This window comes from Montipora capricornis, chromosome 3, assembly GCF_036669925.1.
Source record: "Montipora capricornis isolate CH-2021 chromosome 3, ASM3666992v2, whole genome shotgun sequence".
In the NCBI taxonomy this organism is placed as follows: Eukaryota; Metazoa; Cnidaria; class Anthozoa; order Scleractinia; family Acroporidae; genus Montipora; species Montipora capricornis.
This window is the reverse complement of record NC_090885.1, coordinates 56,210,252-56,235,251: the sequence shown is the minus strand read 5'-3', so window position 1 is coordinate 56,235,251 and position 25,000 is coordinate 56,210,252. Positions and strand designations below refer to the sequence as shown.

General features: G+C 40.4%; 1 protein-coding gene across 3 annotated transcripts in view; it reads left to right on the top strand.

The window, feature by feature from the left end:
* LOC138043450 (golgin subfamily B member 1-like) overlaps positions 1–25,000 on the top strand; it is a 132,322-nt gene that overhangs the window by 63,948 nt on the left and 43,374 nt on the right. For all 3 annotated transcript variants that reach the window (XM_068889719.1, XM_068889720.1, XM_068889718.1), the window contains 19 exons: positions 853–951; positions 2,099–2,170; positions 5,282–6,277; positions 7,817–7,846; positions 8,003–8,035; positions 8,654–8,686; positions 10,179–10,208; positions 10,307–10,339; positions 11,049–11,081; positions 11,670–11,699; positions 11,799–11,831; positions 14,958–14,987; positions 15,312–15,389; positions 16,478–16,576; positions 17,538–17,603; positions 18,726–18,950; positions 20,050–20,243; positions 20,606–20,651; positions 21,576–21,632. In XM_068889719.1, coding sequence (XP_068745820.1) covers positions 853–951; positions 2,099–2,170; positions 5,282–6,277; positions 7,817–7,846; positions 8,003–8,035; positions 8,654–8,686; positions 10,179–10,208; positions 10,307–10,339; positions 11,049–11,081; positions 11,670–11,699; positions 11,799–11,831; positions 14,958–14,987; positions 15,312–15,389; positions 16,478–16,576; positions 17,538–17,603; positions 18,726–18,950; positions 20,050–20,243; positions 20,606–20,651; positions 21,576–21,632 — 2,217 coding nt within the window. The remainder of the gene's footprint in view (positions 1–852; positions 952–2,098; positions 2,171–5,281; positions 6,278–7,816; positions 7,847–8,002; positions 8,036–8,653; positions 8,687–10,178; positions 10,209–10,306; positions 10,340–11,048; positions 11,082–11,669; positions 11,700–11,798; positions 11,832–14,957; positions 14,988–15,311; positions 15,390–16,477; positions 16,577–17,537; positions 17,604–18,725; positions 18,951–20,049; positions 20,244–20,605; positions 20,652–21,575; positions 21,633–25,000) is intronic.

Sequence of the window (25,000 nt, the reverse complement as noted above, 5' to 3'; positions counted from 1 at the left end):
AAAAATTAAACCACTTAAGACTGATTGATAAACTTTGGATCATAAAGTTTTGTTGAGGTCTTTGCGCTCACGTTTAAACGATTAATAATAATAATAATAATAATAATAATAATAATAATAATAATAATAATAATAATAATAATAATTCATTGAGACCTCCCTCCCATTGGGCGTTTTAGGGCTTAATTGCAAACACGTGAAATTCTAAAATGTAAATCTAAATCTAAACTCTAAAAACCTTAATGTAAATTGTCAAGGGGTGTCTAACACCTTTTGGCAAAGAATTCCAAAGAGTTGCGGCTCTGTACACGAAACTTCGCTGGCCTGCAGTGGAGTTACACAAAGGAATGTTTAGGACGTTCTTATTTCTTGTATTACGTGCATTTACGTTTGATCTGTAAGTAAATTTATCGCAAAGGTATTTTGGGGCCAAGCCCCTCAAACACTTATAACACTATCGTTGCGTCCTTATACTTAAGCATGCATTTAAGTGGAAGCCGATCCAGTTGCTTATTAGCTAATATATAAATTCGTAATTTTCCAACTGTCTTTTTCCCCCCCTCTCTCTCTCTTAGCGACCTCTTGATAGATTACGAGAATGGTGGTCCATTCCAAATACTAGAGTACGGTATTCTAGTATTTGGAATCGTCTTTTTTCATTAAAAAGAGTCTTTTTGTTGCACTGTCCAAAGGCAATGTCATTATTGTGTTCTCTCATAGGCAATTACTTTACAATAACCTCGTGTTAACACTTTCGGCAAAGAAATCAATTTTACCCAAGCAACAGTCAGCTGTATGTTGTGTTATCTTAACATCGTTGTTTCTGGCGACTCACTCCTATTTTTATTGTAGACCGACAGAGGTGTCCAGGCAGAGTTTGGAGCCGCACCTTCAATACTTAGGCTTTTGGCGATGACTGAAGATGGATCCATTCCAGATCATATTGCTGAGGTACATGGAGTTTAAACCTTATTTACACCAAGAAATTTTATGTGGCAACTTCTATTTTCTGATTTAGATGACGACCTAACTCTTTACTTCATGTGAAAAATGTTTGCTAGAATGCTGGCTTGCCTAATGTGCAAAGCTTGCAAAGGCTGCTAACCTCGTACGTTTGGTATTGGGTTCAAAAGAATAACCATTGTTTGTTAGTCATTGGCCGTTTTTACACTTGAAACGCATAATTCGTCTGGGGAAAACTTGAGCAAACATTTTTTTTTTATCTCCGTTTGTTAAATTCGTCTAGAATAAAGATGGCCACAAGACGCATACTGCGTCTTGACGAACTATCCACTTAAGCACCTTTTCGAAGACGCCGCGTGGCACTAGTTCGTCCAGACCCATAATGCGTCCTGTGCCCGTCTTTATACTAGAAGAATTCAACAGACACTGAAAAAAAATGTTTGCCCAAGTTCGTCCCAGACGGATTATGCGTCCTATATACTGAGTTCGTTCCGTCGTTACACTAGTAAGATTCCTTATGTCATACGTCATCTGTGTTTTGCAGTATTTTTGTACTCAAAGTAAGAGCTGGATTGTAAACACCCTTGGCTTGTCTTTGTGCGAGTTTATGCTGACCAAAATTATTTCCAATCCAGGCGGGCAATTATTTTTGCCACTTAAACACAAAGACGCACTGTAAAGGGAATCGCTCACGCTCTGCGTTTGTTCGAGACCGATAATCCAAGATAACAAACAAACAAACAACAAACAGCAACACAGAGACAGAAGCCTTAAAGATTACTAGGGTGAGAAAAGTGACTGGGGATTAAAAAAAAAGAACGACAGATAGCATATTATAACATATTGCGGACATATTCCCGTTAGGGGCTTCATTATTGCACAAATTATTCCAGAGCTTTGTTAGTGCGTCCACCGTTGATTCACAAATCATCTGCGTGTGCCTAGGGAACCACGCTTTTTTATAATTAATTTTTATAATTAATTCGTGTAAATGGATTACCATATAAAATTTTATCGTGTGGACACCACTTTTTTCCTTGTGATATATAATTTTGCTGTTGATTCAAGTGTGTAGTTATCTGCGACTTGGAAGTGAATCAGATTGTACCTTTTCTCCTTTGTTTTCATAATTAAGGAACTCGGAAGATTGAAAGAAGAAAACATGGAGCTGTACGAGGAACTCATGGAATTAAGAACGAAAATTAAGGTAACTGTGAACACAGGATTCGTTGTTTTATTTACGCGGGTTAGATATTAGGATGCCGCAAATGCATTTTAACTGACTTACATAACTCACTTTTTATTGTAGGTATAGATATCTTGATAAAAGTTGAAGTCACTTTATTTAACGTCGGTAGTTCCTTCAGCTACGAGGCTGGTAACAATGGAATTAAGCCGACGGTTCTCTCTCTTTTTTTTTTTTTGTACTCGTTTGGTCACGTTCACGCGACATTGTTGGACTATGTCGTGCGCGTAAGGTCCATTTGTTGCGCGCCAGTGGCCTGGGGCACAAAAAAATCAACATGTTGTGTTGAAAATGTTGCGTGCGTTTGGCCACCCCGTTCAACACATGTCGCAACATCATGCAACAATGTTGCAAGATGTTGCAAGCGTACATCAACGTTAACGAAGAGGTCAAGCAAAATCGAATATCTTCGTTGTTCAAACTTTTTCGTGATCCCTCCAGCTTATCAGTTCAACTACTTCAAATAAGCCACTCTCTGAATTCGTAGGGACAGCCTTCAAATTAAGATAGGAAGTAAAAAATTTGGCGTTGTCACGGTTCTCACAGTTTCCATAGAACTTGAGATTTGTCAAAGTGTTCAGTTCATCGTTTGCGTTGACTTTGCTTGGAACAACTTGAGTCTTGGTTCACACGGTGACAACGCTATCGCAAAAAACGTTCGGAAATTTTCTATGTCAACAATTCAACAAAGCGGATATATGACCAGCTACAGCCAGGGATCACTCTCTTGAAGAAACTGAAGGGCGTAAAAGAGCGATAGAGCCTGCGATGGGGTTGTTATTTTCGTGCCGATTGCCAAGAGTGTTGTTGTTTTCCTCGTGACCAAACCTATATATATTATCGATCATACTTTTTTAAACGATCAGTGTTTTTCCTGTTTACAGTACTTTTCTACTCACTTTGTTACTAAAGTACTTGAATTACATCTAAATCGGTTCAAAATGCGATTGATCTATATCACCTTAACCAACGATTAATTAATCAACATTAGCCTAAAGTTAGGGTTCAGAGGATTAGACTTGAACGGTCATGGATATCACGAGGTTAATTCTTGATTAGGCGTAACATGAAACCTCTCTAATGGTATCGATCTTCACTTCGGAGTAGTCTTTGTCGCAAGATCTTTATTACTGCAAAAGCCTACCCTTCTCGGTAAACTCAAATACTTGCTGTTGCGGTATGTTTATGTGATCGTCAATATTTTCATTTCTATTGTCAATCAATTCATATCGTCCCGAGAAAAAGCATCATTCTTTTGTCAACTGAAAGCTTTGCACAAGGGTATTCGGCCTTTCAAATCCTTTGTTTGACAACACTCGTAAAAAAGTGAATACAATTTATCTTACATAAATTATTCTCGTTGATTATGCTAATGTGTAAACACTTCTGGTAGCGACCTAACAGTTTCGTGGCTTTGCGACCTGAATCCAAACCGGACGCGAGAGCAAAGGTTTGTTTTTGCTTTTGGTGCGATTTTATTCCTTTTCTTGATCTTTTCTTCTTTTTTTTTGCGACAACAGTTCATGAAATCTTAAATCAAGGAAGCGTTTGGCTTTTAACTTCGACGTAAAATCTTTAAGCTTATGTTTATAATCCAATATGCGATCACGCGTCTTGTTTTGTGCTGGGACTTGTTGTTTTGACTGCATTAGGTTCGCGTATTCATGAAACGCTGGCAATGATATCTTCGGAGGATTTTCATGTGCTTTCATGTATTTTTCTTCTGAAGTGTACAGGATTGTTTTCCAGACCGTTCTATGGCAGTAACACAACAACAGAAATGGACACGCTTAATTTATATTCAAGCCATCGTTTTGGTGTTAACTGCTACGTCTACGAGGTCATCATTCAATAAACAATCGAAGCTAAAGCGAATTTAAGACTTCCATGTTAAAATTCAGTTTGTTTTCAATGCTCTTTTCTGTTGTAAGAGCTTAATGAGCTGTCGTAAAACGGATATCAACCAGACGCGATATGATATGGTTTAGCTGTTTTTTCTTCTGTTGACGGCAAATTGGCCAATATTTTGGTTGTGGACGAGTTATCTTGTTTTACCGTCTAAATGTTGCATACTTTTTGTCTATAAGCGCCTCTAAAACTGGGCCTTCTATAGATAAGCAATATGGTAATTTGTTGAATGTTTTGAATTAACAATTTTCTGAACTAATATCGCAAAATGTGAAAGGAGATCGCGGAAAGATGGGCGTTTCATCGTTTCATTGAGGTCACCAAACATCAGCACGCCATCGACCTGATTCTGTAAACAATATTTCTTTCTTTTCATTCGGTGGCAAAACTGACTAAAGGTTTTAAAATTCATTGTTTTTTGTCACGGAAGAAGGCGTTGAGGATCAGAATTTAATAAAAGACTGCCCTTTGCATATCATCTTGTTTTCTCATTTAACTTTTTTAACGTGGGAGTGTCAGCCTATCGATTATGAAATTGAGTAAAATGGCACGTGGAACCCGTGATATTCGATTTCCGCTGTGTGAGACTGTGTGACTCTGTTTTTCTCACTTTTACAAACGGAAGGGTAAAGTCAAGTCTTGTTCTCGGCTTGTAGATGTAAACTCTGAGAAAGATCAAGTAGTATCGTATTACTGATTTTTTTAATACTTAGCAGCCCGTCTTTTTCACATAAAATTAGTATCTTCCTCCCTCTCGACATATTGACCCTTTCGTCTCCTCGTTGATAGTGAGAAATACGGAATCCATACTCCTGTATATTCTGTTTTGGTCTTTCTATTCAACATTTCGATAGGTAGCCTGCTTGCAGGCGGTAAGTTTGGAATTTTGGTCGCCATATTGGACGGGTGGAAGATCTGGGACAAGTGACAGAACTTCCAAATTCCACCCCTCCAATGTGGTGACCAAAATACAAAATTACCTCTTGCAAGCAGGCTATTCGATAGGGTGATCATGATCGCAGTACAAGTAATGCAACTTTTATTTTGCATTCCGAGGTAAATGGTATCCATCGTAGCTACCGTGATTATGATCTGTTAAGGTTTGGCGTTCGTGGTTTTGATTAAAATGTTAACTGTAACGTGGTCAATTCCTTTTGTCATCAGGCAAGGCAGAGCGCTCCCAACGAAGCAGCAGAGAGCGAGCATGCGCGGCTAGCATCCGGTGGCGCCAGTAGTCTGGGACCAGGTTTCCATGAGGAGACCATCACACCTCAAGTCCTTGCATCCGTGGCTTCTGAATTCCCTTTCCTAGAAGAAGAGCATCTGAAGTACATGTATGAAGCGGATCATAATGTGATGCCATCATGTGGCAAGGAAATGCAGGATTGTGAAAAACTGGTTTCTGAGCCAGAACTCGTTTCAGCGCGAAGGAACCTGGACTCTGTCATGGATGACATTGATCGGCGAATTCAAGACCTTGCTGAACAGCATGACGATATGGACAGAACTCAAACAAACACGAACGATCTTGTAGTGCTTGATTCGGACGACGAAGTTGACCTCCCTCCCCTTCCTGAATCGTCTCCACCGTCCCTCCCTACCGAACCACCACCTGATTTCCCAAATGGCTCTCCGCCAGTGCTGGACCATGCAATCGAATTTTTGTTGAGGGATGAAACCTCCCCTCTCAGGGACGCGGCTACGCTGCGGGCATCTTCTCGGGCGCGTTCTCGCTCACAAAGCAAAACTACTTCACAGGCTTCATCAAGGGTGGAGTCCCCCGTAACTGTGGAAGAAAATACCGTGATCTTGGAATCGGAGCCAAGTCAACTTGGAGGGATGCTACAGGACACTTCGAAACCGCGCTCTTCATCCTTCAAGAACCCCTCAAGTCAGGGATCCACGAAGGTCCCTCCTCAAGTCCTTCCGAAACCCAAAAGGACGTTGCTCCAAATGCGTAGAGCGGGAGAGTTGCACAAGCCATTAGTCTTGTATGAAAACCCAACTAGGCCTCCTTCGGCGACGTCGCAGTGGTCACGTGACAAGGAGGACGGTGTGATTCCCCCGAGGGGAATTGTTCTTAATCGGGCCTCTTCGATTAATCGCGGAGAAATTGGTGCATTGAAGGAGAAAGTGGAGTTCTTGGAGAAGCAACTTAAGGTATGGGCTGGTTTTTCTGTTTTTTCGTTGATGTTGCTAAGATGTTCTGATGAGGTTGTGTGGAAGGGTTGATTTCCTGACGTTACATTTTGGCCTTTTAACACGATACACACGACAGATTGAAAGAACATTCTCAACCGGCCATTTTCTCGTTGACATCATTCCTTGGTTTCAAACCCAGTGCGGTCTTTCGTGAGGGTAATTAGTTGCCCTCTTCATACCATTACAGTGTGTAGATATAGACTGGCTCTTATGAGAAAGACTTCTCCAGCTGATTGTCTTGTTATAAGAATTAAAATTTATAGATTATTATTATTATTGTTATTATTTGAATATTAACTTGGAGTTATGAGAATGTTATTAGAATTCTGTTATGCACAGTCTATTTTCTTGGCTGAAATTATTGTTCTGGAAACTTTCTATATACTACTCGAGGTTTATCGTGCCTTCCCAAGACGTACTTTATTCTGTGTTCCAGGCTGTATTTATTCACGTTGAGATTTATTCTTAGCTTGAATAAATATAGTGTCGGAAATCAGAAGCATTACTAGACATTCTAGTTTCATTCGTTAAATAAGGACTTGGCGATTTTGTAAAAGCTTTGTTAACATTCATCAGGGGTGTTTTGCCTCGTTTTCCAGGTGAGTCTAAATGCAAAGCTGAAATGGATCACAAGATGCTAAAGTGCATGTTATTATGATGTAATGTGTTGGTGCTTCATGTATCCACACCCTCACTGCTAAGACGGGCCTCGGAAGGGATGAATGTTAGAGTAGACTTTGAGATGAAGAAGCTTTCTCAGATGCTGTTACCCAGTAGTTAGGGTGTTGTATTTGAACGCCGATTCTTCGGTTTAAAATCCCTCTCCGAATTTTACTTTTAGCTGAAATTGCCACTTTCAGATCATTAAAGGAACCTTCACTCCAAAAAAAAGTAACTACAAACCACGGAAAAACTGGTGACAATCAAACATTTTAGACAATTTATACAAAGAAGAGTTAGTAATAGCTTCCCACGCAGACACTCTTAGGGCTTCGTCACGCGCGGGAGAGGAACGCGTGACGAAGCCCTAAGAGTGTCTTCGTGGGAGGCTATGTTAGTAACTGAAAAAAAAAACAATTAAAATCGTTCACTTTCAAATGTTAAAGGCGCCGCCATCTTGAATACTTGTGACATGTTAAGGTTTGCTCAGTAAAGTAGTTGTAAAGGCAGCTTGATAAATATGTGCATTTTCACTGTAAACAATTGTAAGATTTGGTTATGTTTTGATCATCTTTTCTGGTTCTAGCGGAAATTAATTTTTTTTTGTTAAATAAACTACGACGTCTCAGATCGCCTTAGTGTTAAAATAAATCAGCTCAAAATCATGAGTAGGCCTGAAAATATTGAACTGACGTTTTGAATCCTGTGCCTTCCATACTTCACAAATTCCATGGGGAGGTCTTGATTTGTCCTTGTCGCAATAGCTTTCCCCAACGTCCAAACGTTCTTCGCTTGGTATTGTTGGGCATTTTTGTAAATTTTCTGATTTTCTTGCAGAACAAGGAAAATGTCATTCGCAGCATGAAGGTAAACCCCTAAAACCCTCTTTAGACTTTCATTTCCGACAAGACATTTGTATGGTTCTCTCTCTTGTCTTTTTGAAGAAAAGATTTCAGTTTCATTGGTGTATGTACCGTATTGGGCTAAATATGTGCACAACTCTTTTGTTTTATTTTCCTCTAGACTGAAGCTTCTGAATTGGAGACCAAGTCGCAGGTTTGTAGGTCCCAAAAATCGACATTCGTTTTCGAAAGTGGGCTCAAATTTGATAAAGTTGAGAACTTGAGCACAAGCAACGGGAAAGAAGACGTCTCTTCAACGTGAATTAAAGATTCACTGTTGTATGTTCACGTTGTCGTCAAAACCTAAGATTGGGTCATTTAACGTTGTTGTTTCCCAGAGCACTGCGAAAAAAATGCACGTAAGTGCTTACCTCACGTGAAGCACGATATATTTTTCATAAGACCAAACAATTATTTTTTTGTTGCGCTGCCATCGTCTTTGCTTAAACACCCTGTCGTTTCGCAAAATGCCAACCTACAAACCTGACAAACCAGATCAAAGCCGGCCTTAAGAGTCGTGAGTATTTTTGAGGCAACTAAACGTTGCGGCTCATTCTGCACGTTTTTTGTGCGTCCGTTTTGGATCATATAAGTTGAAAGTAGTTTCAGCCCCATTTTTCTAATTTTCCTATTATCTTTCCTCCCTTAAATGAAAGATTGTGGCGAGACATCGCGCGCTCTCCCTAGTACCCTTTCATTGCAGACCAGCGACTAAAGAAATTGTCTGCTCTTCGCGGAAGTTTTTTTGATATCTCTGACTTTTCCTTGACAGCTTGAACGGAAAGAGCGTGAAATGAAAAGTCTGGTAAGTGTCTATCTTTTGATATGATTTTCGCGAATTTAATATCATTCTCGCTTCAGTGTCGGTTTTGGTGTGCTTTTGTCAAATTTCCATTCCCTTAGTTCTGTATTTCTCATTTCCCTTCCTTTATTATTCAACTGCAGTCAGAAGAGTACAAATTACACGCAAAACGAGTACAAATATCTCACGGTATTTGTACTCGAGAAGACGAGTTTGACAGGTTTTTCACAAACGTATTAGTCTCACGAATACGTTAAAAATGGCTGAAAATGCTAATTTTTCCCCCGAGCTTGCCAAATTTGGAGGTTTTTTTTAATGATTTTATTTATTTATTTAATACCATACCATACTAACTTACATCACTAACAATACTAATACTTTCACCTACAGTACAACATGATTAGTTCGCTTGCAATACTTGGAATTCTTACAGAAAAAAAAAGGAGGTTTTTGGCGAAAACGATATCCTAGAGACAAGTGATAACCTACGCGACAATTAACTCTCTGTTTATTGAAGAAAACCGAAACTTAGATACGACAAAAAGAGAATTACTGACCTCAATGCATTGAAATGGTGGTGCGAGTCCGTGAAAAAAGCAACGGCCATTGAAGAAATTCTTCACTAGAAACTTGACAACCCTTTATGTCATTTCTTCATCAAAGTCAGTTTTTCTCGACTGGAAGTTTACTTCCATCTTTGTTTTCCTTTCACGCAATGCAAGTGTTTGAAATACAGAATGCACTGCGCCTTGGTCGACGATTGACAAGTTTTCGTTGTTGACCAATCAACAGCAACCTAATATAAGCGCGCGAAACCTGGACGGTCACTCGCTGAATAGTCACGTCAGATAGTTTGTCACGTGAGGAAGCAAGTTACAAGTCGTTTCTTCTATTTTCCGACTCAGTTGAATAATAAATCTCTTATTGGACGATTTAGTGTGTAGTATTGTGGGATATTTTTATTCGTCTCTTGTAGTTTGACTCGCCCTACGGGCTAGCCAAAGCGAGACACGTAAAAATATCCCACGATACTACACACTAAATCGTCCAATAAGATATATTTATTTGTGGATATTTCTGCGTTCCTGAATGGGTCGCATATTTTTTGGCTTTTAAAGATTTTAACACAGCGCAATAAAAAAGATTTTGTTGAATTTTACAGACTGCGGAGAGCTAACAACTCTCTGCCCCCTTCTTAGTTTTTGTTTAATATTCTCTTTACGAAACTTTTGACCGAGTTTCTTGGTAAATTTAGGACTCATACTCTTCTAAATGTTGCCCTTCTTGTTCATGCTATCACTTGTCCAGTTGGTTGGGGCTCCATCTGGCCACCTCTTTTTGACCAATACCATTTCTAGTAAATACAGCTCACATAGACTCTTGACCCTTGGTATCAAATTGACATTGTTCTCTTGTACATCGAGGCGCTCGTGCAAGGATAAGAAGGTATGGCGAGTAAGGTTGAAGTTTCTAATATTACCTTTATTTCCAACAGGACGAAGACGTAGCATTCTTGAGGGAAGAGGTCAGTGGGTGCAAAGTGGTTTTCATTTTGTTGCACTTTTCACTTCATGCGTGTCCCTGGTTCTTTCTTAGCTTGACAGTGTTTCAATTCTTTCGCAGAATCAAAAGAAAGAGAGAGAACTTCTTACCAAGGCAAGTGCATACGAGCATACATATATAAACTTGTAGGTTCCACTTATCATTACAGTGACGATGTAGTAATTTATTGATCTTTTTCAGTTCAAACTATTATTTTAAATGAATTTCGAATTTAATCTTGACAATCACCTGCAAACTGCCTGACGATCAAGTTTATGCTCTATTGGGATCATTGACGATTCCCAGTAACCGTAACTGATGAATTTAATTGTTGAAGTTTCTCAACGGGAATCACAGACACAATACAGGAATAGCCATTACCAGACTTCTCCAACGGGTGGAGTCATACCCGAGAAGTTTAAAAAAGCTCGCAAAAGCATTTTAAGAGGCCTGCATGCGAAAACAACAGCGCAATCATGCAACCAATCGTTCTCAGCCATTCATCCAAGCTTGGAGCTGGTTGAAAAAAGGATCAGCCCTACCAACCATCAAACGGTTTTTCTCAATAGAACATGAAGAAACTCGACTGAGTCAACCGAACGAAAACAGTTGATACCTATTTTTGTAGACACCTAGTTTTCCGTAAGAAAAAAATTACCATGCTCCCTTTGACTTTGACTCAAGTTTTGACTTTGAAGCTGGCTAGCAGACATCACATGCTCGGCCCAGTACCCCTTCGCTGTAGACGAACGACTAAAGAAATTATCTTGGTTGCTGTTCGCGGAAGTGTTTTGATATATCTGATTTTCCTTCTATTTGACAGATTGAACGGAAAGAGCGTGAAATGAAAATTCTGGTAAGTGTCCATCTTTTGATATGATTTTGTCTAATGTAATCTTATTCTAAGCTGTTGTCAAATTTTAATTCCCTTATATATGTGTATTTTTCTATGCTCTGCTTTCACTTCCCATGCTGGTGGAAGTTGTCCTGTTGCCGATATGGGTCACATCTTTGTTATCTCATACGGAACACCTTTAAAGACTGTACCGCATGGTAATAAAAAGAGTTTGCCGAATTTTAGAGACCGCGCTGGACTGCGGAGAGGGTGAGCAAACATGCTCTCTATCCCTCTTCTCAATCTATTCTTTTAGTCCTCTCTTGGCCAAAATTGTTGCCACGTTTCTTTTTTAATTGAAGACTCGTACTTAAATAATTGACGACTTTCGTGTTCGTGTTATTCCGTGTTCTGAGTGCTTGGGCTCCATCAGGCTTCCTCTCTAAGACCAATACCATTGCTAAGTAAAGACGGTGTACAATTGACTCTTCACCGATCAGCTTGGTGTCAAATGGACAGTGATTTTGTTCGCTTGTACATCGAGGCGCTCGTGCAAGCATAAAGAAGGTTTGCTGATTCTTGTGATATAACGGCTTTTATTTTCTGTAGGACGAAGACGTAGCATTCTTGAGGAAAGAGGTAAGTGGGAAAAAATCGGTTTTCCTTTTGTTGCATTTGTAACTTGATGCATGTCCCCTGTTCTTTCTAGCTTGACAGTGTTTAATGTTTTTTTCACAGAACCAAAAGAAAGAGAGAGAACTTCTTACTAAGGCAAGTCAAATTTTCTCACCCCTGCTATTTATATTCTTGGATTTCACATGACGTCACGGCCGCTATGTTGGTGTCTCCAAACAATGAAATGGCGGCCATGTTGGTGTCCCGATCCAATCCTCCGGGAATTGAAAGCTATTATTATGCTAACGTCTTGTTTTGTTTTCGTTGAAAAACATGGCTGTTGATCACGTAAGTGAAACCCTTTAAAACTAGCCGTTTACTTTTTACGTTTTCATTCATGCGTGCTTATGCAATAAATAGAGAATGTTAGCATCGACAACGAGTGTGACTTCGAGTACGATTTCTGGGATTTTCATTACTGCGCATCAGTACTGCGCAGCCCGACGTACTCATATCGTCCCGGAAATTTGGTCTGCGACGACTTTACATCGAAAAGTCGTAGCGGGAAGTACGAATTTGTCGAAAGGAAATTGCGGTTGCTTTCCGCCGTTTACTGTGAAGGCCTTCTACCAGAAAAAGTGGAAACACCAGCAACTCATTCAAAACTGGCGCCGAAAGGTGAACTTCATTCCATAATAGTATTTTCTGCAGACTGGAAACCGTATTATACGCTTACCAAAATACGTAGAGCATTACTTCGAGAACGAGTACAAATTTTACTTGTTCTCGTACTCGATCAATCAATCAACTTTCTCACACACCGCTGGTAGCCATGTCAAGCTGACCGCCGCAAGCCTGACCTTTATTGCAAATTACAAAAAAAGGTAATACAAGTAGCATTACACTTAGGACTGGAATTAACGAAAAAGGTTGAAGGCTAGTACATTATAGTGGTACTGTATAAAAACTTAAAATCTTCTGGTGGGTGGGCGGGAAGTCGGCAATGGCGGATGCAACAAAAACAACTGCCTGCCCGATAGGTCACATGACCTATACCCAGGCCCCAGCGGTGCATGAGAAAAACATTTTTCACTTATTTCGTTTCACTCAGCCAGTGAAAAATTACTCTTATTTAAAACACGGTAAATGGCTCAGCAAGCTGGTTTTCAGACATGCCGTGTAAGAATTACAAGATATAAATGTTAAAAATTATAAGAATTACAAGATATAAATGTTAAAACAACTAATAAATTAGGTATAACTTAACGGTAGAAATTATTTAATGTCAAGGAAATTTAAACAATTGTAATAATTAGTAAAAATCGTAATAGGCCATTTTACAGTTGTTTGCTCAGCGACCAAGCCTATCAATGGCTGCGAGGCTGCCGGTGACCTTGCATTGATACAGACCTCACTGCTTTTATCATGTAAATTGTGTTGTCGTAATTCTAATTAGTCCGTATTAACATTACAAAAGCACGGAGGTTTGTATCAAAACAGGGTCACCGGCAGCCTCTCTTCCATTCTTAGGCCAGGTAACTTAGTAACAACTGTAAAATGGTCTATTGACTATATAATAATACGAAACAAGCCATGTAAAAATGTGCCCGAGCAATGTAAAATGTGTCCTAGGACATCGCACGTTTAACGCTTGCAAGATCGCTTATCTCACGTATTTGACTTGACAGTTGGTTCCAAGCCATTGCACCTCGATAAGAGAAAGAACGTTTAAGAAAATTCGTTTTAGGTAGCGGTACTTGGAGGTCATAGTTCGAACCCCTCAAGTTATAATTGTGAACTTCAGAGGTTCTATGAAAATGCTCCTGGAGATACGTCGGACAATTATTATTGAATACTTTAAACATCGTAATTAATAAGTGCCTTTTCTCTCTTTCTTCTAAGTTAGACCACTCTAAAGAAGTTAGTACTGTTGATGATCGAATAGAGTAATCAGCCCTAGTAATAATCCGTGCTGCTCTATTTTGTAACTTAATTTGTCGGCACGTGTTTTGGAGCAGTCACTCCATACAACATCACAATAATCAAAGTAAGGATGTACTCGCACTTGCTGTCGATGCTAACTGTTGAAGGTGAGCAGAGGTGGGAAAACGCGGCAGTTTAATCGCAAAGTTATTGTATGCAATCACTTTTTACATCACCTGACTTTTCAAAGGAAATTCGTTTGCCAAGCTTTATTTCCCTAATCTTGACATTATTTTATAAATACTGCGATTTAAAGCTAAATCTGTTGTTGTATGGGAGAACCTTATTTGCATAATTTGTTACCATTTTGGTATGAAGAGGCTCGGTTTATCCCAGTTATTCCTCTATAGCCCACTCCAGAAAATACCATAATGCTCTGTCAGTGTCGCTCCAAATTTTGCATAAGCATTGTTTCCAATTTCTCTTGGGACTTACAATGGTCCCCAAGAGAAAACAAAAACAATGCTTATGCAAACCTTGGGGATGGGGCGGGAGGAACAAAGAGTACTATGGCATATTCCGAAGTGGGCTATTTAGCTTTAAACGAACGTGAAGCGTTCGACCCTCCCACCTCCCTGCAGCGATGACCATCGCGTTGCCATGGTGCCATGATAACTCTTTACCAATTTTAACCGTAACCAGGAGCCCATCTGGAGCGTGCAACTTCCATACAGCGTCTGTGAAACGGCGTTTTCACAATTAGGTTTATTTTTAGACTAGCCCTTCCCGCGAATTAGGTCAAAAAACAAAGGCAGTTCCGGTTCGGTGACCCTATGACGTCAGCTTAATTTCTTGTAATTGGTCATCGGGCTCCTATGGGAGTCTCATTAGCGGGAAATTCAATCTAAAAATAACCTTACTTGTGAAAACGCCGTTGCACGAAAATAGGGAAGTTGCACCCTCCAGGTGATGGGCTCCTGCCGTAACCAGTTAAGAATGAAGTTGTTGAAATTTCTCAACAGGAAACTTTCTCGCCTGTCTTGGTTGAGACACAATACATGTAACTCCTGGCAATAGTCATTAACAGACCTCTCCAACGGGTGGAGTCATAGCCGAACAGTTTTTAAAAACTCCGCGAAAACAACAGCGCACGCAACCCATCGTTTTCAACCATTTCAACTAAGCGCAGGGCTGGTTGAAGAAAGGATTAACCCTACCGACCACGAGATCAAACGGTTTTTTCTGAGTAGAACACGAAACCGACCGACCTTACCAAACGAAAGCAGTTGATACCTATGCTTGTAGTCACGTAGTTATCCGTAAAAATAGATTTAACATGCTCCCTTTGCCTTATTGCAGATTGGGGAACTGAATAAAAAGAATTATGAGGTACGTTAGAGGTTGTCAGACGAGTGTAGTCGCATTTTTTCCTCTCCATGATGCACATCTATAGAAAGATGTCCGAACGTCAGTCTGATCCTGTTTATTGTAAAATGTATGAAAAAGAACCGTGATACAACGAAACTTCGATATAACGAACAAAATATTTCAATAAATAAATACAGTAAATAAATTAAATAAATTAATAAAAAAACTAAATACACAGGTTCCACTCTACCAGATCATTACCTTTCCGTCTGATAAGCTTAATATATATAGCCTATCGGCCGTGTTCATTCGTGACTGTCAGTAAATGGAACTTTTGTTTTATAGATTGAGCAGTGGAAGTCAGAAGCTAACAGCTCGGAAAGGGAAAGACAAAGATTGGAGACAGCTTTCACGGATCTACAGGTTAATTGAAAAATATATTAAAAACAAAAAAATGCTTGAAGTCGGGAAACCAATTAATGTTACTTTTAATTGGCCAATCTCGAGGCACGCAGCCGAAGCGCAGGAACAATGCGAGTTAGCAAGTCACTTTTTTTTGCTTTTAGCTGTCATATGTTACGTGACGTCACGGGCCACCATGTTGGTAGTCCTTGAGAAACAGACGGTCGTGTCCAAAACTAATACTCTGAGGATAAGACTGTTTGTGTTTCGGTTAAAAAAAGAAAAGGAAAGAAGAACAGTGCCGCCGGTCACTTCGCTAGACACAAAAATTGAAGCTTGGGAACAATGAGGGACACGTATTTGTAACATAGGGTGCGTTCGATTGACCCTATTCCAGAATAAGAATACTTGGAGTGATGATTTAAAACGGAGTGATGATTTAAAACGGTGTGTCTGGCGTTTTCAAGCAACAAGGATAATTAAAATAGCCTTTTTTTCAGGTGTTTGACATTTTAATGTGAATCTCCGAAAAAACGAAAGATTTCTGACGTCTATTCCATGTATTTTTATGCTGGAATACGGTCAATCGAACGCACCCTTAAGGAACTCTCCCACGAGGTCCTCACAGGTGGAATAACCTACATCTGCTTTTCTCGCTTTGGGAGGAAACCCAGAAAACCAGTTTAAAAAAACCCTTGCAGCAGGGTCGAGAAGCAGTGCAAGTGGGAACGACCAAGACATGAACTTTGTTCATGTTGGTGGGAAGCGAGCGCTTTGGCCACGGCCCTATCCCTTCCCCTCGCGAGCTAGCCTACGTGTAGCCGTACCCTCCCCTCCTCTCGTTTTTTTTCCTTCGGGGGGAGGTTACGGCTACACGTAGGCTACTCGCGAGCCTGCAACACGGGGAACTTCCCGAGGTTGGTCACTTATCCAGGTGGTAATCCCGTCCAAGAGGACTGAACATCAGTGACTAGATGGGAACCCGTGTTTTCTTGTTGTTCATGTCGTGTGACCTGTTCTACGATAATTGACTGAGAATGTTGCAAAAATGATAGAATCGGTTCTCAAATGAAAAACGTTATGTGACGTTGGACTTTGCAATCCTTTAGAACCAAATGAAGAATCTTCGAGGAGCTGAGCTCAAGTTGGCTGAATTGCAATCAAAGTACAGTGGAATGGAAAAGCAGAACTTCGAGCTTAGTGAAAAGGTAACACGACTTTGCAAGCAATTGTTGAGTTTTTGAAATTGCATGCTTTTGCGGTCAGGGTAACCGGCAGCATATACATACAGTAAATATATCCGTCACGGCTTTTTCGAAATCCTGTAGCTATTACTCAAAGATGTTTTCTCCTGACGTCCGAAGACTCACACAGGAGGAGCCTTGTCACACATTCTTGATCCTTGCACAATTCGTTTTTGCAATAGATTTAGTAATTCTCCAAATTGATAATAGCGGAAATAAGGGGGGGAAACCTAACCTAATTTACCAGTGATATAAAAACATTAGATCACAACATTACTATTACGCTCCATTTTGTAATTCGCATTTTACATTAAAGCTGATTAGAGACTGGTGGTTGTGCTGGTACTGAGAGAGCTCGATCTATTTGCAGCGCAATAAAAAAATGAGCGTTGTGACCATAGTTAATTGAGGGGAATGGTGTGGAAGCTCGGCAAACATCAAAGGAGCAAACAAAGATGCCAAGATTTAGGTTGGGAAGTCCACGACCGTGCACAATCTTTTGTTTTACGCTTATACACTATGCATGAATTATGTAACCAACACGTTTTTATTGGTTAGTTCCTCAGTACGGAGTAAACAACTGTTGTGTTTTGTGCAGGGTCAAGGCCAAAAAAGAGAACAAAAACCTGCAACAAAGAAATTTTTCGGGTTTCATAACTATTCCCCTCTATTAACTATGGTTGTACGATAGCAGTTCGGCATAAAGGAAGCCCCTTTGTGTAACGTTGTAATTGTGCACGTCTGATCTCGAGTTGAGTTATTACCCTTGGTATGAAGAGTATCGTTTTGTCCTGAATGAACTTTTGGAGTGATGTAAAATCTAAAATCCACCGAAATTAGCTGCTATGTGAAAATGCTAGTAGGGTAATTGTACGTTCTTTCTGTTATACACTCGAGGTATGTTAACAGGTGGTCTTTTTGTCAGGTTAAAAAGTTGCAGAAAACAGAGAGAGAATTCCAGAGACTGGAGAATAACATTGAACGCTTACAGGTACGAGTGAAACAAACTTATTAAATACTCCGAAAGTAATAGTACCACAAATAACTTCTGTTTTAAGAAGCTGCTTACAATACTGGTTTTAAGAGATGATATTTTTCAATGGAACATGACTCGGGGATGCCACGAAGAAGCCACGAAGAAATCCGAGTGCTCCACGGCAGGAGTCGAACCTGCGACCTTCCGATTACAAGTCCGGATGCTCAACCACCGAGCTTTTGTTGACTCGTCGTAGCCAGGCCATTAAACTAGGTTCAGGCTACTATTGTCCCGTTATACTGATAGCACTGAAATTGCCCAAACGGTGCATTATCGCTATTGAAATGAAAGACTGTGATGAAATTGTTAATCCCGGCTGGCAATTCCCTTGTTGAACATGTAAAACCGTGACAACAGCCCTCGTAAATTAGGTTGTAGTAGCTTTTATTTCCTCCAGACATGGTATACCACAATTGAAGTGTAGACAACCACGGTAACTCCGTGCCATACTGTTCAACGTGAAATGTAGGGGTGTAAGTTGTGAAGTAAATAATTATGTAAAGCGGGGATTTTGGTTTACAGCCCTGTAAAACAGGACAAGATAGTTAAACCATTCGCAGATGTCATTGCAAAGGCAGAACTTTTTCTTCAGTTATTTACGGACGCCTAATGTTGGTTCGACATGAGTTGAACCCACGGTAGTTCGATACGTAACCAACTTACTCAAAGGCGGCCGACGTTGAAGCTTCACTTCTTTCCAGTTTAATCAACGGCGAATACAATACATGCTTAATTGACCACCCCCAATAGTGGCTTTTCAGGGCCAATGAAACACAATCAACGAAACAACAGAGCACAACAACAACAACAAAGAATTTTTTTAATGCTAATAAGCCTTTCTAGCCTCGCACGACGAGCAAATTTCAAATGAATTTTGTTTCAAAATGGGGACGTCAGGTCTAATTAACTTAAATACCAAAGAATGTAAAGTTTGTCGCGATTTCGGAATGTGGTCTGTAGCCAATGACTTATTTACAACTGGTCTAGTGCAGAGAATCAAGTTGAGTTTATGTTTATGTAACTTGAGCTTTTGTGTTTAATTTTCCAACCCCTGAAATATCTTTGTTGGCTTTAAAGGCACAGGTTCGAGAAATGGATATAGTAGAACAAGATCGAGACCAATTGGTGGAAAAAATAAAGATCATTGAAAACCAGCGGGATGATTTGTTGAGAAAAGGAAAGGTGGTCGAGTCCGAGAGAAATAATTTCCTTCGAAACAACAAGCTAATGGAGATGCAGAAAGTCGACCTAGACAGCAGATGCAACATGTTACAAAAGACAAATGTGACCTTGAATTCAAGGGTGAGTATTGTTAGGAACTCCTTTTTCTGACCAGGAGTACTTGCAAATTGACTGTCCCAAAGGAAGTTAATCCTAACCTAGGCTCAGCTTGGGCGGGAGAATCTTACTGCTATTGCAGTTTGTCATGCCACGGAAAGTGCTCTTAATTAATGTCTGCGTTGAATCTCTCACCTTTTGACAGTCATTCTTTGGGGGTGCAGGGATGGCGCAGTGGTGAGAGCACTCGCCTCCCACCAATGTGGCCATTCGGCGTCATATGTGGGTTGAGTTTCTTGGTTATCTACTCTGCACCGAGAGGTTTTTCTCCGGGTTCTCTGGTTTTCCCCTCGTCAAAAAACCAACATTTGATTTGTGTTAATTGTTGATTTCAGTTTATAGAGTGTTTTCACGTGACGTCACGGCGTCCATGTGTTCCTAAATGCAACAAAAAAAAAGCCATGTTGGTGCATCCAACTAATCCTCCGGGAATTGAACTCTATTATCATGAAAACATTTTATTTTGTTTGGTGGAAAAACGAGGTTACTGGTCGCGTGAATGAAAACACTCTATAGTGTCCCCAATTATTGCTCCAGCGCTAGTGGACGAGACACTTAAATAAAGTTACTTTCCTTTACTTTTTAATTAATTCCAAATTTAAAAATGCCACCTCTGCAAAAAGGCCCCCACTCAGGGTCATCAGTCTACTCTGACGACAGCTCAAGGGAACAAAATTTTCGTACAACAGAAACAGTGGAATATTACAGCAAGACGGTAGAGTTGTGTTGAGTGACATAAGTATAGGCCTTAATCACACCGCAGCCATGTTGAGTTCCGAAAAGTTTTGTTTTTGCCCACCGAAAACTCATTCCCAAACATTTCAACTCTAGCCTCGGGGTACGAAATCTATTGTCTATGCCCATATGTTCGCCGCACGAACGAGGCCCATTACTAGCGGCGTGCATGGGTTTTGACTTGGTTCAAAAATAGACCTTTTTCTGATGCTGATGGGGACGAGGCCAATTTGAGTAAATCGTACTCTTTGGCTCTTTGGTGATGGACTCTTGACGAAATTAGAAGAGAATACCAACGTATAACCTTTGATCTGTATTTTAAATTTAGCTGGCGGAACTTGAACGCGAAACCAAGGAAGCTCAAACGAAGATGCACGATAGTCAACATGAACGAAACTTCCTCCAAGTGCAGCTCGACAAAGTGGAAGAAGAAAAGAACGAGATTCAGAAAAGACTTGCGATCACCACACAGGAACGAAACTCTTTAGAAAACCAAGTCGCCGAACTGCAGGACCTCAACAGGTATGGGTTAGTGTACAGTACTGTGCAATCAACTTGTTTTACTGGCCGAGGCTACACCGATTTTTACCGCAGAAGTTATCCGATCAATCAATCAAAAGCCATAATCGATATTTTGGGTCAGTCGCGCGTGCTTTTCCTCGCGTGGCGCTTGTCAACGTATTTTCTTCGAGTTTCTATTTCCAAGAGCCATCCGCAGCCACATTTTTAGAGTTAGGGTTTTCGCAATCCTTTGGAGCATTTTTTGACAGAAATCAGCAAGACTACTACAACATTTTATTTGAAGAAAGATATCAAAATGGAAAAAGGCGTGGACGTTTCGAACATTTAGTAAAAACCCTGCTTTCTTGGAATTTTTTTTCCAGGGACCACGTCAAATTGGAGGATGGCTACCACACTCTGAGAATTAAGGTAGGCCTGTCGCTTTTTGAAGTTATTCTTGTGTTAGCTTTTATCTAGAACTGCTAGACTCGAATCATCAACGAGCTGAGAGGAAAAACAAACAGTGGTTGAGAAGAGAGTCGTTCGAGTGTCGAAAGTAGTTCCATGATTACTAGTCACGTGATTACTATTTCTGCATTACCACACGTCGTGATTGGCTTACTCGTGTAAAAAGAAAGCAAAATAATGTGTGATTAGGACATTAACGTTTATGCCACCTTTTTTCAAGTTTCAAGTTTCTAGCTCACTTTTTCGCTTTGTTGTAATTATGCTCTCCAAGAGAAAATAACTAAATGGCGATTAAGCTCAAGAGTGAAAGAAAAGCCAATTGGAATTTTCATTTGTGGTTCCGCGCACCAACTATTGAATATAATTTAGAGTTTAAAGGCAACGGAAAAGCTATAATGGACATTCTTTCGTATTAGATTGTAAATAAAATAAAATAAAATAGCAACGGCAATCCCAACTAAATCGTCGTTTCAAACATAAATTTGTGCTATCGTTAGTCTGTTGCGATAATTCTGCCTTTTCGCACATTGTGCCATGCATGGTAGCGGAAGATCCTCCGACTTGGCTGATGCGAAATACCATGAACTGAAGATAGAAAAGTGAAGTTCCTTCGATCTGTGCTGATATTCTCTACACAACCTTAAATTTGGTGGTTTCGCGTTTTGTTTTAGCGGTGCTAGTATAGCACAGAAATGTACTAGAATGTGGCGACCATTCCCAATCAGTGCCATTGTTTTTGCTCTTAAGACTTTTTTTTCTGTTCCGTTCTCGTAGCAGTTGCCGCCGACGTTGCTTCAACTCACTAATCTCCTCTTCTGAAGAACGAGCTACGAGTTGTAGCTGAACTTTTTTGTTGTAATTTCACTGTTTTCGATCTCTTTGTAGCTAGCGGAAAGAACGCGAGAAAAGGATGAAGCTGAGCTGCAGATACCAACTCTGAAGGTACCTGTCAGCTTTCCACCATAACCCGCGATCTAAGGTCCCTTTTATCTTGATATTCTTAACAAGATCGGGAAGATAGGAAAGACAAGGAAGAGTGGCATTGTCTCAAATATTTGGGAAGGAAATTTTGTATGTGGATTAGTAACAATGCTGAAATGCACAATTACCGATGGACGAACAAAAGGAGCTAATGAGAGATCTTTTGTTTTCGTCCACCAACATGGCGGCGGTGATGTCACGTGAAAACCACCTATTCAAATGTGAAGAGGCAGTGTTTTCCACTTTGGTTTAGTATTTACGCTCGTGTTACCCAATGCGACGGATTCATTGTCGTCTGCTTTAGCGTAATCACATGACAAATCTCTGAATCGATAATTGTCTGCCTCTAAAGAAACAAAACACGATGTTCTTAAAACTTCGCAACATAGTTAATCTTTTTTTTTTTCCAGCCTACAAGAGCCACAACCAAAAACGGTACCGTTGCGTTGTGTCCCTTTCTTTGATTTGCAGTTGTGCACTGTCAGAGTCACGTGACCAAGCGCGAAAACATAACTAATACACCTTATTCCAAAATGGTCGCTGTTTCAGTATTCTTTTGTTGATTGCAAATTGGCCCTTTTGGCCTCGTTCAAGGTTAAGGACGGTGCCTTCAAATTCAAAGGTATTTTTGCCCCGGTTTATGATTGGTGCAGAAATGTAGATCTTAACAAGTTGTTATTGAAATCCAAAAAGAAAATTGGGGGATACCACGCATTTTTCAAAGATAATTGATGAATATTTGTAACAAGCTTTAAAGTACAAAGCAATGTATGGCGTTCTTTCTGAAAGTGAAACTTGGTTACCCCAGTTTTCTTCTTGGATACCAAGAGTACTTACAAAGATCTACTTTCTCCGGATAGTTTTAAACCGCGGAAAAAAAATCACTGTTATTGGTAAGCATCACTAACATAGGAAAACCGAGTGAGGTTTATCTCGAGATGCGCAGAAACGTATGCGCAATAACAATAGGCACCGTCCTTAAAGTATTCTTTAAAACTTTACGTTTTGAAAGCCGAGGCCCAAAGGGCCAATTTGCAAGCAAAACAAAAGAATAGCCATTTTGGAATAAGGTGTATTAAGAGACGCCTCTTTCAAAGTTTAGCCGCGTCGGTTGATAACCAGTCTACGTCTATCAACTATGGTCGCAAGAAGTGTTGTAGCCTGCGAGCAGGCTCTCCGAGGGACTGGGGTTGGGGTTAGAAAGAAGCGATGCGGACACAATTAATTTTTCAGCACTTGACGATTTAAAAGATGAATTCGCCAAGTTTACTAGTTGTTTTACTTTTTTTCTCATATCGAACTTTTCTAAACCCCTTTCTCTATTATTCAAGGCTAAGATTTTCGTTGCTGAAAAAGGCTTGCAAAGATAAAAGATGATGAAAGCAATAAACAATCTAAGTGCAAGAAGATCCGCGAGCTGCGACATTCCATCGCTACATCGGCCCTCGGACGATTTGTCGAAGATCCGAACCTATGGTACTCTCACGGAGAAACTTCGTCCAAACTCTCGGCTTCAAAGGGAGCAACGAGCGACAGCTAAGCCAAACGAGAGACCCAAGGTTTTTTGTGTTAAATACTAGTTTTATGCGACGCTTTCGAGTGGTACACCATGGAATATCACACAAGTCACTTGTATTTTCTCGGTATACGCACGAGCCTTAGGCAAGTGACGAGTGGGATATGCCATGGTGTACCACTCGAAAGCGTTTTGCGCATAGCATTACAAATGCCATAGAAAATACAGCAGCCAACACATCAATGCGGAGCACGATAGGAATGTTAGATTGTAAACACACAATCCGAAACCCGGGCCAAATGATAAATGGCAAAGGCGGAGTTGCTCTCACTGCAACGCCACGCCCCACACCTTTTAACTGACAACTAACTGATTTTTTTGGTTTTTGTTTTGTTTAGGACCTTGGAAGAGCAAAGACCGAAAAGCAAGCTTGAGGACGCACCTTCTCAACGCCCTTCGTTCCACAGGTTAGTTAAAACATCAATTCGCTGCTTTCACAAATCTCTACTTACAGTTCATTTTAGGGGAGTTATTTGCATTAAAAACAATGGATATCCAGTTCACTGAAGGATATCGACACCCTGAGTCCCAGTGGACGTGAATATCTTATATTGTTTTATGTAAGAGACCCACCCCACCCCCCCCCCCCCCCCCCCCCCCCCCCCCCCCCCCCCCCCCCCCCCCCCCCCCCCCCCCCCCCCCCCACCCCCCCCCCCCCCCCCAGTAAAACGTGAATACATTTAGCTTGACTTAACAAAGCGCCCTGGATATGGATGCCATTTCCGGGTTCATGTCTGGCTCCTCTTCACAATCGAGGTCCTAAGCGACGAAGTTTTGTCTTATGAAAATTAGTTTTCATTTCATATAGTAAAAGTAGAACTAACTATCATCAAAAAACTTCGCACTTAGAAAAAGCCTATTCAACTTCTCGGGCTTCATTGTTTCTTTATTGTAGCGTTTAATTTTAAATTTAAGTGACGTTCGACGCTGACACATGATTTTGCGCGCATGTTCACGCACAACGTCTATTACGACCATCGCAGACCACGAAGCCCCGTAATAGACACACGATGCTAAAGGCGCAAACACTTTTCCACAAGACTGGAACGGGAGGAAAGGGAGCATGTGAGCATACATGGGATAGCTGTGGACCTGAGATCTTCTCGGGAAAATGCACGCAATGACATGACAGTGCGAGTAGACACAATCGCTTTGGAGACACTTTCGCAGCGATTTTGTAACTATCTTGATATGTCTCGGTGACCCCCCATTTTTCTATCCGTAGATCACTTCCTTTCCTGATATGTTCTGGTCCATTTTAACAAAAAGCAGAAAAAATTTGTAGTGAGAAGTTACAAATATTTTCGCCTTTTATTCTCTCGTGCGATCCCCGAAGTTTTCTTTGCTAGACTAATATGTTTAATCGTTTTTCAAAGGTCATTTCAGCTCAGATATAAAAGGACATCAGCTGCAAAAGTTTATTTAGTTACATTAGTTTTATGTTGATATTGAGTAAGTTACCTGATCCAAATTTCACTAATGGTAGCTTTTTCTTTATTGCTGACAGTTGTAAGCTCAGACCGTCGCTTAAAATAAACGGCCAAGCCTTCTAAAAATGCACATGATTCTCGAATAGCTGAGCACGGTGACCCCCCATTTTTCTGCCATTTTTGGGAAAAGGTAGACTCATTACCTTTCTGCGTGGCAAGTTAAAAAAAAATCTGTGCGTGGGGGACATAGTTTAGGCGCCGGCGAACGTCCTTAATGTGACAAAAAAATATATTTGCGGATGTAAGACATGACAATCGTATCC